This window comes from Xenopus laevis, chromosome 6S, assembly GCF_017654675.1.
Source record: "Xenopus laevis strain J_2021 chromosome 6S, Xenopus_laevis_v10.1, whole genome shotgun sequence".
Lineage (NCBI taxonomy): Eukaryota > Metazoa > Chordata > Amphibia > Anura > Pipidae > Xenopus > Xenopus laevis.
The window spans coordinates 55,214,290-55,227,261 of NC_054382.1; the positions used below are offsets into that span (position 1 = coordinate 55,214,290).

Sequence of the window (12,972 nt, forward strand, 5' to 3'; positions counted from 1 at the left end):
GGAAAAAAAATCCTTCCTGACTCCAAAATCGGACTAGTCCCTGGATCAACTTACATGAACTATCTTCCATAACCCTGTATTCCCTCACTTGCTAAAAAGCCATCCGACCCCTATTTAATCTAATGTAGCAGCCTGTACGACTGATTCAGGGAGAGAGAGAGCTCTCACTGTAAGAATTCCTTCCAAATATTTAGCCGGATCCTCTTTTCTTCTAATGGGTGACCTTGCATCAGCTGGAAAGACCTACTGGTAAATAATGCATTAGAGAGATTATTATATGATCCCCTTATGATAACTATGTATAAATATATATCACTCCTTAATCGCCTCTTCTCCAGCGTGAACATCCCCAATTTGGCCAGTCTTTCCTCATAACTAAGATTTTCCATACATTTTACCAGCTTACTTGCCCTTTTCTCGACCCTCTCTAATTTTAGTAATGTCCTGTTTGAGCACTGGAGACCAAAACTGTATAGCATATTCAAGATGGGGGCCTTACTAGTGCTCTATACAGTGGAAGAATGACCCCTTCTTGTTGTAAATCAATGCCCCTTTTAATAAAGCTCAAAACTTTATTTGCCCTTGATGCTGCTGACTGGCATTGCTTGCTACAGCCAAGTGTATCGTCATTAATGAACAAGTTAGATAAAAGTGGACCCAATACCGAGCTCTGAGGGACCCCACTAAGAACCTTGCTCCAAATAGAGAATGTACAATTAACAACCATTTGTTCTACCATTGTTCTACCTGCAGCAGCTTACCATAAAAACCACATTATATAATATATTAATATAATTTCCAAAATTTCAAGTGACAGTGTATATAGTCCTGGATCCTTAGACTGAAGGGTGTCCCATGGGCACAAAGGATCAAAGCTTCGATTACAAAATAAAAAAAAAACAATTTTCCAATTTCCTTTTACAGCTGATTCTGGCTTTCAGAAAAAGGAATCAAGTGTAGGTAAGTAAAATAAATATACTTTAAAAGCTGCACCATTTTGTATAAGTACTGGTAAATTCATTATAGTAAATATAGTATTTCAATCTATTTTGGTTTTAGGAGTTTAGTTCTCCTTTAACTCAAGCATTCCCTGAATCGGTAAAATACTTTATCACATGCAATGCCATCTAGGCCAATTTAAACTGGTTCCACTCGGTACATGCTATTATCCTTAATGTTTGACAGTAACACATTTGAGTGGTGCAGATATTACCAAATCAAAAACGGTGTGACGTCATATGCTGGCTTCCAGTCTTCAATGAGACCTATGAGGAACTTTTTATAAGCCATCAAGCAGGACATTTTTGAAATCATTTCTAATTTTATCTTCCAATGCAAAATTATTCTCCACTTACCAATTACTACCTCCCACCTCATAATTACAGCACTGCCAAATGCAGGAAGTGTTCTTTGTAATGCAATGTTATTTGTAAATTAACTATCATTTGTAAATAAACCCAAACCCCAAGATCTTTTCTATCTGTAATATAAATAGTTTAACACAGAAAGAAAATGATAAATCTACATTTTTTAGCTGATAGTGATGCAAAGTGAAATCATATATACATATTTTACGACCTCTAGTTCAGTGTTTATTAATCCAGTATGCAACAAAAAAATGCCTGATTTTTTTTAGCATCTTTATTGTTCAATAAATATTGGGCATTGATAAATGGTCCCTGTGTTCTTGCTTATTCTATGAACTTTAAACAACAGACATTTTATTTATTTAAAATTAACTTCCTATAAATAATACTGTATCGTAATTAATGTATATGTTAGTTATTGTTTAAAAGGTATAATTGTGCCATATTTTAACATTTTACAAATTTTTCATCTACAGAATTACACTGAAAAATCAAGCACATTATATTCCTCCTGCATTTCCTTTTTGAATTGGGCTATCCAGAACTAAAAAAAGGTTTCTTAAGACAATACAGATGCTTTGTTATTCTATTGCAAAAAAAGGTTTAAGACAGTTGCTTTGTTATTTATTCTATTGCATGAGAAAATGATCGTGTTAGCACTGCATAAATGGTATTCATCCCAGGGTACTTAGCGAGCTTAGTTCTGTGATTGTCAAACCTCTTTACTTAATTTTTCAGGATTCATTGAAGATTGGCATGGTCCAGAGAGACTGGTGAATTGCTAATGTGGTGCTGAAATTCAAAAAGGGATCCTGTTCTCAGCCTCAAAATATTTTCCAAGGGTTAATAAAGGATAAGATACTGGACTTCATATCAAATCATAATACTAAGGGGCCGATTCATCAAGGGTCGAATATCGAGGGTTAATTAACCTTCGATATTCGACTAGGAATTGAAATCCTTCGACTTCGAATATCGAAGTCGAAGGGTTTTTGTGCTATTTCCGATCGAAGTAAAATCGTACGATCGAACGATTTATCCTGCGATCGCAGGAATAGTGCCTTCGATTCGAAGAATTCGGTCGTAGCGTACTGTCGAATACGATCGAAGTAAGATCGAAGTGCCCCTTGCCCCACTTGTATTCGAATCGATCGATTCGAAGTTTTTATGCCCCACTTCCTTTTTGCCATTTTTTTCAAACAGGAAGCCCTCTAGAGGCCATTTTAGGTGCATTTTCGGCCCAATTGCGCACTTGCTATTTAGACTGCACAGGTGGAGGAGGTGTCTGAGGCAGGTTGCTTTTTTTTTTGAAAATGGCTGGTAGGAGGAGGCTTGAGGAGGAGGAGGAGGAGGGGGAACGTCTCTCCAGCCCTGGGGAAGTGCCAACGGCGGCTGGATCCCACACTATGTGGGATCTTAGTCGTCGCAGGAGGGGAGAGAGGGGGGCACAGGCTGGGGAGTCACTGGGAGGGGTTCCTGGGGGGAGGAGGAGGAGGAAGAGAGTGGGGGGTCCCGTAGGGGAGGGGAAGAGAGTAGGTCAGGTGGGGGGTCCCGTAGTGGGGGTGAGAGTAGGGCAGGGGGGTCCCGTAGAGGGAGGGAGGAGCGTAGGGCAGGGGGGTCCCGTAGAGGGGAGGAGAGTAGGGCAGGGGGGTCCCGTAGAGGGGAGGGGAGTAGGGCAGGGGGGTCCCGTAGAGGGGAGGGGAGTAGGGCAGGGGGGTCCCGTAGAGAGGGGGAGAGTAGGGCAGGGGGGTCCCGTAGAGAGGGGGAGCGTAGGGCAGGGGGGTCCCGTAGAGGGGAGGAGAGTAGGGCAGGGGGGTCCCGTAGAGGGAGGGAGGAGCGTAGGGCAGGGGGGTCCCGTAGAGGGAGGAGAGTAGGGCAGGGGGGTCCCGTAGAGGGAGGGAGGAGAGTAGGGCAGGGGGGCAGGAGCATAGTGTAGGGAGGGTGTCCCCCAGCCAACGCAGGGAGTCCCCCAGGGCACGCTGCGCGTCTCGCCCGCCATCTGGGGCACGCAGCGTGTCACGCACCCCACCCAGGGCTCGGAGAGGCTCCCCAGGAGGAGGACACAGAGGCTGCCCAGCAGCGAGGAGGAGATGGAGGCACGACCAACTGCCTCAGAGAGGAGACAGGAGGAGGAGGGTGATGATGACGGAGGAGAGGAGGGCCCCACCAACAAAATGGCCCGAAGGTTTACCAGTGATGAGAATGGAGCACTGGTGGATGAGGTGTTAGCGCGATGGGATGTGCTGTTTGGGAGTCGGTCCCATCGTATCAGTGCTGCCAGACGTCAACACCACTGGCAGCAGGTAACGGACAAGGTGAACACTGTGGGCGCTTTACACAGGGATCGCCCCACAGTGTACAAGCGCTTCAGTGACCTGAAGCGTTGGCTAAGGGCAAAGCTGGTTACCAGGAGAGCTAAAGCCCAGAAGACCGGCGGAGGGCGAGTCCCTCCACTCAGACTGAAGCCCTACGAGCGCCGGCTTCTGGACATTTTGAGCAAAGAGGGCAGTGAAGGAGTGGACACAGACTGGAGAAGTAAGTTGAATTTTATAGAAACAAACATCTGACTCCTTTTTTCCACATTCACATCATTTAGATAAATGTCTAATTTCCCCTTTAGTATTTCACTTCTTTGCTAAAATATTGCTCCTGTTTTGCATTAGAGGAGTTTCTTGTACTTTTCTTTACAACTTTGCTGTTTGTTCATTACTAGTTATTAAGTGCAGCTGTAACATAGACAAAATGGCAGCCATTTCTTTATTAACCATTTCCCCACTATAGTACAAATGTTTAGAAACTGCATTAAAGGGGTGGTTCACCTTTAAGTTAACTTTTAAGTATGTTCTAGAATGGCCAAGTCTAAGCAACTTTTCAGTTGTCCTTCATTATTTATTTTTAAAATTAAAGGACTCTTTCCAGCTTTAAAATGTGGGTCTAGAAATGCTCTGTAAGACTACACATGTGATGTTATTGTGAGTTTTTATTACTCATATTACTAATTAGACCATCCACTAATTATATTCCAGTCTCTTCTTCAGATGAATGCATGGTTGCTATGCTAATTTGGACCCTAGCAACCAGATTGCTGAGACTGCAAAGTTTAGATCTGCTGATTAAAAACCTAAATAACTTTAAAATCACAAGTATTGTCATATATTACATTCTCTTCTGCTCGCACCATTGCAAATGTATTTAAAGGAACAGTAACACCAAAAAATATAAGTGTTTTAAAGTAATGAAAATGTCATGTACTGTTGCCCTGCACGGGTAATACTGGTGTGTTTGCTTCAGAAACACTACTATAGTTCATATAAACAAGCTGCTGTGGAACAGGAATTGAAAAAATTCTATATGGCACAGGTTAAATAGTGGATAATAGATAACTCCATTATGTTCTACAGAGTTTATCTGCTGTGTAACCTGAGCCTTTTCTCATTTGAATGTCTGCCCCCATTGCTACACAGCAGCTTATTTATATAAACAATAGTAGTGTTTCTGAAGCAAACACAGCAGTTTTACTAGTGCAGGGCAACACTATTTTCATTACTTTAAAACACTTATTTTTTGATGTTACTGTTCCTTTAAGTTTTAACCATTCCATCTCACTTGCTGTACCATTCCATTGGAGTTAGTATTTGGAATGAGAAATAAAATAGATTTGTAGCATGTGGGAGGTCTCTTGCAATTCCATATGATTTTGTTTTTTTAATACTTTTTTTGTTTTCTTTATTCACAATTGCAGTACCGCCGCAAACATCGCGGCCTGACTCGGGCAGTGACCAGGACCAGGACGACGCCGCTCAGCAACCCCAGGAAGAGGGTGAGGCTGAAGATCGTGATAGAGCCCCGGAAGCTCAAGGTACAGACATGTTCAATGTTGTGGCCAATGTAGTTGCTTCCTCGACTTGTTTACAGCATTACTAATGTCCTATCTCACATTACAGAACACCGAGCTGAAAGCCGCGCCCAGTCACCAGCTGTGATACCTGTGGTGCCCCCCAGACGTAAGAGTAATTTTATAACTAATAACCCCTTACTTTATTTGTCTGTGTGTCACCAAAGATGCCATGTATTGGTTAAGCTGAGCTCAGGAGAGGTGGTTAGGAGAATAAAATAGGATCAGACAGCTAGAGCAGAGTTTCTATGGGAACCAGTAATGATGTCTGCTCAGTGGCTGTTAGACTGGAGGGTGTGTTTAGTAATCTGAGCTGAGAAGAACTGAGCATGCTCATTAGCCAACAGCCAAAGGGAATTCCTGAGGGAGGGCCAGAGTGAGTTAGAAGAGGAGAAGGAATTCTAAGTGATTAAGGGGATACTGCAGACTTTACTGTTAACCTTTTAAAAACCAGTGGCAGGTATCTGAAGCTCCTCCTCACTGGGAGGGAGGGTTTACATGTCCTTTCAAACTTTTTTTTTGTCAAAAAAAAAAAAAACTTGTTTTCCAAGCTACAGACTGGTGTGAAATTTTCACTCTAATATTTTGTTTATGCCAGCCCGCCCAAAAGAAAACACCACCTCCAATCTAAATGTGGCCAAACACGGGCCAATAAAAGCTGCCGACAGACCGACAGCTTATTGGCCCGTGTATGGGGGCCCCCGACGGGCTTCCCCGATCGAGATCTGGCCATAAGTCGGCCAGATCTCGATTGGATGGGACTAAAATCCCGTCGGATCACGAAGGCATCTGTTCGTTGATGCGGTCCTGCGATCCAACCGCCCGTTCCTATTCGTTATGATCCGATCGTTGGTCCCTAGGGCCCACAATCGGATCAGTGCGATATTGCCCACCTCAAGGTGGGCATATCGGAGAGAGATCCGCTCGTTTGTTGTGGGTTATGCACATTCCAATATATATACTTAGATTTGATTTTTCTTGTAGGTCGTGCTGCTGCCACTGCTGCTGCTGCAGCAATTGGGGGACCACCACAGGAGGAAGGACGGCGACTGGGTGAGCAACCTGCGGCACAACCGGGGCTCGTTGACGCCATGATGGCTGCCATGCAGCCTCTGCTCCACCAGCAGCGCCGCCAGGAACTCTGGATGAGGCGGTGGATGGCCCTAATCCATAGGGATATTCAGGAGACCCAGGTGACCATCCATCGTGGAATCCAGGACCTGGTGGCAGCTATGGCAGCCCAGCCTCATCAACCAGGGGGCTCTGCTGAGGGTGAAGTCCCTGGTCCACCTGCTGCTCCCCTCCACCCCCTTAAGCTCCTCAACATCGGAGGGAAAGGGGGCATAGAAGGGGAGACGGTCCTGTCCGAGGGGACAAACGTCCCTAGCTCCAGTCTGTGTCATTTTCCATCTGACACTGGCCTCTTTGCCTGTTTTTCTCCTGGTAACAAACTTTGCCCTATTGACGCTTCAGGTATCACTTTGTCCGTTACCCAGCAATGGGACTGACTCCCAAACAACACATCCCATTGTTTACACTGCTCCATTCTCATCACTGAGGGGTGCCATTTTAACATCTATTGGCACCCTTTCCAATAACACCTGGAAAAGCACTTCAAAACATCTAAGTGCATTTGCTCTAACATATGTATATATGTATGGTGTTATCAGCACCAAGGTGTGCCATATCTAACACCCATTGGCGCCCTTTCCAATAACATCTGGAAAAGCACTTACAAACATCGAAGTGCATTTGCTCTAACATATTTCTATGGCGATGCTGCAGTGTTGCCGAACACATTCACTTGGCCAAAAAATGTTACATGTAAGGGTCAATGAATTGTATTGCAAGCATATGACTACACTTTTTTATGGTGTATTTATCACTAGTGCAGTGTTGCTTCAAAGGTTCCATATGCTAATCAAGCTCTGTATTTATGTGGTTTACATGTTATGTGCATTCATGTAACAATGGCCTATATTCTGCAACTGTCAAAGTGAAAACAGTGTACCTTGTGCTTTGCACTATGAAGTTATGTTGGCTACCTCTAGCCTACTTTGGCTACCCAGCACTCATAATAGGTGCTAACGCCTACCTCCTCCTCCACCTGTGCTCATTAAATAGCAAGTCCAAGGTGTATGATATGCCTTAAAGGCACAAAGCATTGTTACTTTGCACGAGAAGTTATGTTGGCTACCTCTGGCCTACTTTGGCTACCCAGCACTCATAATAGGTGCTAACGCCTACCTCCTCCTCCTCCACCTGTGCTCATTAAATAGCAAGTCCAAGGTGTATGATATGCCTTAAAGGCACAAAGCATTGTTACTTAGCACGAGAAGTTATGTTGGCTACCTCTGGCCTACTTTGGCTACCAAGCACTCATAATAGGTGCTAACGCCTACCTCCTCCTCCTCCTCCACCTGTGCTCATTAAATAGCAAGTCCAAGGTGTATGATATGCCTTATAGGCACAAAGCATTGTTACTTTGCACGAGAAGTTATGTTGGCTACCTCTGGCCTACTTTGGCTACCCAGCACTCATAATAGGTGCTAACGCCTACCTCCTCCTCCACCTGTGCTCATTAAATAGCAAGTCCAAGGTGTATGATATGCCTTATAGGCACAAAGCATTGTTACTTTGCACGAGAAGTTATGTTGGCTACCTCTGGCCTACTTTGGCTACCCAGCACTCATAATAGGTGCTAACGCCTACCTCCTCCTCCTCCACCTGTGCTCATTAAATAGCAAGTCCAAGGTGTATGATATGCCTTAAAGGCACAAAGCATTGTTACTTTGCACGAGAAGTTATGTTGGCTACCTCTGGCCTACTTTGGCTACCCAGCACTCATAATAGGTGCTAACGCCTACCTCCTCCTCCTCCACCTGTGCTCATTAAATAGCAAGTCCAAGGTGTATGATATGCCTTAAAGGCACAAAGCATTGTTACTTAGCACGAGAAGTTATGTTGGCTACCTCTGGCCTACTTTGGCTACCAAGCACTCATAATAGGTGCTAACGCCTACCTCCTCCTCCTCCTCCACCTGTGCTCATTAAATAGCAAGTCCAAGGTGTATGATATGCCTTAAAGGCACAAAGCCTTGGTTGTTACTTTGCACTATCAAGCATTGTTGGGTGTCCAACACTCTACCTGGCCAGCACTAATCTCATATTGTTGATACTTTTAAACTGGCCAAATTGTCATATAGTGACAAGTGTCATTTGTAGATCATATTGATTGTTATATTATTGTTTTGGAGACAAGCTTATCAAGGGCCAAATTTTTGGATACTGTTTAATGTAAAGTTGGCCATGATGAATCCTGGGGTGCATTAGCAATGTCATGCAACAAATGATTTGTAAAGCTTTTGCCCTTTAGTGGTCTATAGGGGCTGCTATATTTTGAAATATATGTTGAGACCAAATTCCTCCTGTGGCTTCCAGCTAAGGTACATATTTAATGGTTTAAAATAAATATTGTGTGTTCCAAAAACAAACAAACTTTATACAGATATAGATTGTCTTTTTATTGTTGTTCAACTTTTTTGGATTTTGACAAAGATTGTGTCAGTAAAGCCACTAAAACATTACTGGGTGTGTTTGTTTTTCTTTTTTGCCAAGGCGCTTGTCCAAAATAGTAACATGGGTAATGTCATTTCAAACAAGAAAACAGAAGAAGCCATACGTGTAGATCAAACAAGAAAAAATCATTAACACAAATCAAAATAAATGTAAGTAGCCACACAAAAGCCTGTCATTGCTAAACAAACACTGCCACTTACCGATATGTTTTCTAAAGGTGACTCCACCCAGGTTCAAATAAGCATTGGTCGCACAATAAAAGAGTTAATCCCCCCCCCAAATGCAAATAATTGTGTGTGTGCAGATCCATTAAGAAATCATCCCCTTAACACATCACACCTGTAAACTGAATCAGGTAGCAAGAATTAAAAGCCCTAACAAAGTGAGCTGATTGAACTAAACTACAGGTCCCAAGATGCATAGTGCATCTATTGTAGCCAGACTGCAAAAAGGGAAACAATTCTTGAAAATACATACATATCACCTTTAAAATAATATTTGAAGTGTCTTTGTATGAAATTGAAAATAGAACTTACCCACAAGCCAGCCGTCCAGCATTTCTCCTCGGGTAAAGAGGCCATGGAGAGCTGACTGACGCAGGATAGTGGCATCATAGACACTTCCAGGAAAGCCAGATCTCACACTCATGATGCGCATGTTGGAATCACACACCACCTGCACATTGATGGAATGGGAGCGCTTACGATTTCGGTAGCGCTCCTGGTGATGGCGAGGTGGTGTGAGCGCAACATGAGTGCAATCAATGGCTCCTAGGCAATTTGGAAATTGGCCAATTAGGAAAAAATCCTGTTTCAATCTTATCCACTCTGCCTGAGTTGAGGGGAAGGAAATGAGCCTTTGCGAGTGCTGCAGTAGTGCCCTGAGCACTTGTGTTAGTATCCTGCTAAAGGTGGGCTGGCTCATGCCAATGAGGCGTGAAGAAACCTGCTGGAAACTGCCAGTGCCCAGGAAATGCAAAACTGCAAGCAGCTTGCACATCCCAGGCACTGCCTGAGACCGTGCCGTCACAGGTTCAATGGCCTCACTGATGAGACCATAAACCTGCACTATGGCACGACTCAGACGGAACATCCTCACAACCTCATCATCAGACAGCTCGTCCAAACAAAGTACAGATCTCCTGAAGTGACGATGCTGCCTGATCCTAGCAGGGACAAGGTGTTCCTGCTCCTCAGCCTGCTCTTGGGCCTCAAAAATGGCGGCTGGCAAAATGTCCATTCTGAAAAAAATCTAAGCTAAATGGCATGTGGTGGGGGTTTTTATAAGTAAGCCAGTGTTTCCCAGCATTCCATGCAGCTTTAAAACATTTAACCATTTAGTGAAGCGTAAGGATAGATAGGGCCAATTAATATTTGAAGTGATGTTTTAAAAAAATAGAACTAAAAAATAATGTTTTAAGCCATTGATACTTGAAAATCTTAGGTTAGATTCTGATAGATGCAAAAACAAACATGTTTCTGGTGTCAGTATTTATTTTAATGAAATTCACCAAACCTCTAGTGCAGCCAGAACTAAAAAAACAGTTTATAAAGTGATCCCTAGGTGTCACTATACACCCACAACAGTGGAGAGCAGCAGCAAAGAAAATAGTAGGAAATCGAATAGTCGAACGATTTTTACCTCGACCATTCGATTATTTTTCCTCGACTATTCGATCATCTTCGAATGTCGAAGTCCAAAATCAACTTCGGTAGGTCAAAGATGGGGTACAAATAAAACTTCGGGTGAAGATTTGATAAATAAGGTATCCTTCGAGTCGAGTCGAATAGGCGAATAGGCGAACTAATACATCCTTCGATAGTCGAATAGGCGAACTAATACATCCTTCGATAATCGTACTTGTTCACTTCGATTATCGAATTTGACTATTCACCTGATCGGAGGATTGCTCGACCGTTCGAATCGAAGGTCGAATTCGAAGTAAAAAAACAGTCGAGGCTTTGTGAATCTGCCCCTAAGAGTTTGTGCCAGCATGGTTTTATTGCGTAATAGATCTTGCCAGACTAACTTAATTTCTTTTTATGAGAAGGTGAGCAGGGATATCGATTCTGGAATGGAAGTGGATGTGAATTACTTAGACTTTGCTAAAGCAATTTATACAGTGCCACACAGAAGGTTACTGGTTAAATCAAGGCATGTTGGCCTGGAACATAGTATTTGTACCTGGATAGAGAACTGGCTAAAAGATAGACAAGTGGTGGTAAATGGAACATTTTCTAATTGGACCAGTGTTGTTAGTGGAGTACCGCAGGGCTCTGTACTAGGTCCTTTGCTTTTCAACTTGTTTATTAATGACCTGGAGGTGGCGTTGAAAGTACTGTTTCTATTTTTGCAGTTAATACTAAATTGTGCAGAACTATAGGTTCCATGCAGGATGCTGCCACTTTGCAGAGTGATTTGTCTACGTTGGAAAAAATAATATAAATGCAAGTTATACACTAAATGGCAGTGTGTTGGGAGTTTCCTTAAATTTGAAGGATCTAGGGGTTTTTGTAGATAACACTTTTTCTAATTCTGGGCAGTGTCATTATGTGGCTACTAAACCAATAAAAGTTCTGGCTTGCATAAAAAAGTGCATTAACTCAAAGGATGAAAACATAATTATGCCTCTTTATAGGTCCCTGGTTAGGCCTCGCCTGGAGTATGCAGTGCAGTTTTGGACTCCAGTCCTTAAAGTAGAAGGAAAGCTATGGAGGCATTTTATTGCCAATAAATTATCTGCAATAGTGCAAGCTAGAATGCTATATTTATTCTGTAAAATGTTTTACCATACCTGAGTAAAAAGCTCTAGATACTCTCTGTTTGTTTAGAATACCAGCATCAGTATTAGCTTGGTGTGACATCACTTCCTGCCTGAGTCTCTCCCCGCTCAATCATAGCTCTGGGCTCAGATTACAGCAGAGAAGGGAGGGGGAGAGAGGAGCAAACTGAGCATGCTCACGCCCAGGGCAAGGATGTTTAAGCTGAAGTCAGGAAGTCTGATACAGAAGCCCATGTATACACAATAGAAGGAAAAAAATGAAGTGTTTCTTTTGACAGAGGACTCAGAGTAGCATTTCTTTGAGGGTTTACTGGTATATTTAGGTGGACCTTTCTGATAAGGGTAACTTAGTTTTAAACTTTCCTTCTCCTTTAAGAGGAATATAAATGAGCTGTACAGAGTGCAGAGGCATGCAACTGAAACTGGTTAGAGGGATGGAAGACTTCAATTATGAGGATAGACTGTCAAGGTTGGGGTTTTTCTCTGGAAAAAAGGCGCTTTAGGGGACATGATAACACTTTACAAGTACATTAAAGGACATTATAGACAAACATCAGGGGACCTTTTTACCCATAAAGAGGATCACCGCACCAGCGACCACCCCTTCATAATAGAAGAAAAGAACTTTCATTTGAAGCAACGTAGGTGGCTCATCACAGTTACATAGTAACATAGTTAAATTGGGTTGAAAAAAGACAAAGTCCATCAAGTTCAACCCCTCCAAATGAAAACCCAGCATCCATACACACACCCCTCCCTACTTTTAATTAAATTCTATATACAGTGAGGTTGTGGAATGCACTGCCGGGTGATGTTGTGATGGCTGATTCTGTTAATGCTTTTACTGCTCCCATCACACTCTCTCACTCTAAGCACCCTGTTTTATATTGTTAAATCTCTTATCCCCTCTCAACCCATCAAACAATACAAAACAAATCTAGGTAACACCTTGTTTCTCTTTCCTTATTACTGTTACTTGCAGCTGGGGACATCTCCTCAAACCCTGGTCCCACTCACTCGTTCCTACCCTCGCCTTTTCCCACTCTCAGGCATTTAACAATGTATTTTCCAGTCTTTAAAATTTTACACACTTCTAATCCTGCAAACCTTATTCACATAAAGCCAGCACCCTTCCTGCATTTCTCATGTGCCCTCTGGAATGCATTGCATCTATCTGCAATAAACTCACAGCAGTCCATGATCTCTTTACAGATGGAGCCACTTTCTTTTGTACGTTTATCGCGCTGTAACTCTAGTAGATCTGCAGCAAGCACGATGTGTCAGGAAGCCTTCTCGCGTTTAGTGCGTTTACCTGCATGTAATACCAGTTCTGCCACTAGAGGCCGCCAA

General features: G+C 43.0%; 2 protein-coding genes across 3 annotated transcripts in view; both read left to right on the top strand.

Annotated features, from left to right (window-relative positions):
• The window catches only part of LOC121395067, a 15,005-nt gene extending 12,897 nt beyond the window's left edge, over nucleotides 1-2,108 (top strand). The window contains exons 2-3 of one of the 2 annotated variants that reach the window (XM_041567601.1): nucleotides 925-960; nucleotides 1,844-2,108. The gene's annotated coding sequence lies outside the window, so the exon portion shown is untranslated. Of the gene's footprint in view, nucleotides 1-924 lie in introns of both variants that reach the window. The other variant, XM_041567600.1, reaches the window with a different exon arrangement.
• Nucleotides 2,109-3,420: 1,312 nt separating this feature from the next.
• The window catches only part of LOC121395100, a 31,544-nt gene continuing 21,992 nt past the window's right edge, over nucleotides 3,421-12,972 (top strand). The window contains exons 1-4 of the mRNA XM_041567683.1: nucleotides 3,421-3,902; nucleotides 5,110-5,226; nucleotides 5,312-5,371; nucleotides 6,247-6,654. Coding sequence (XP_041423617.1) covers nucleotides 3,458-3,902; nucleotides 5,110-5,226; nucleotides 5,312-5,371; nucleotides 6,247-6,654 — 1,030 coding nt within the window. The 5' untranslated portion in view covers nucleotides 3,421-3,457. The remainder of the gene's footprint in view (nucleotides 3,903-5,109; nucleotides 5,227-5,311; nucleotides 5,372-6,246; nucleotides 6,655-12,972) is intronic.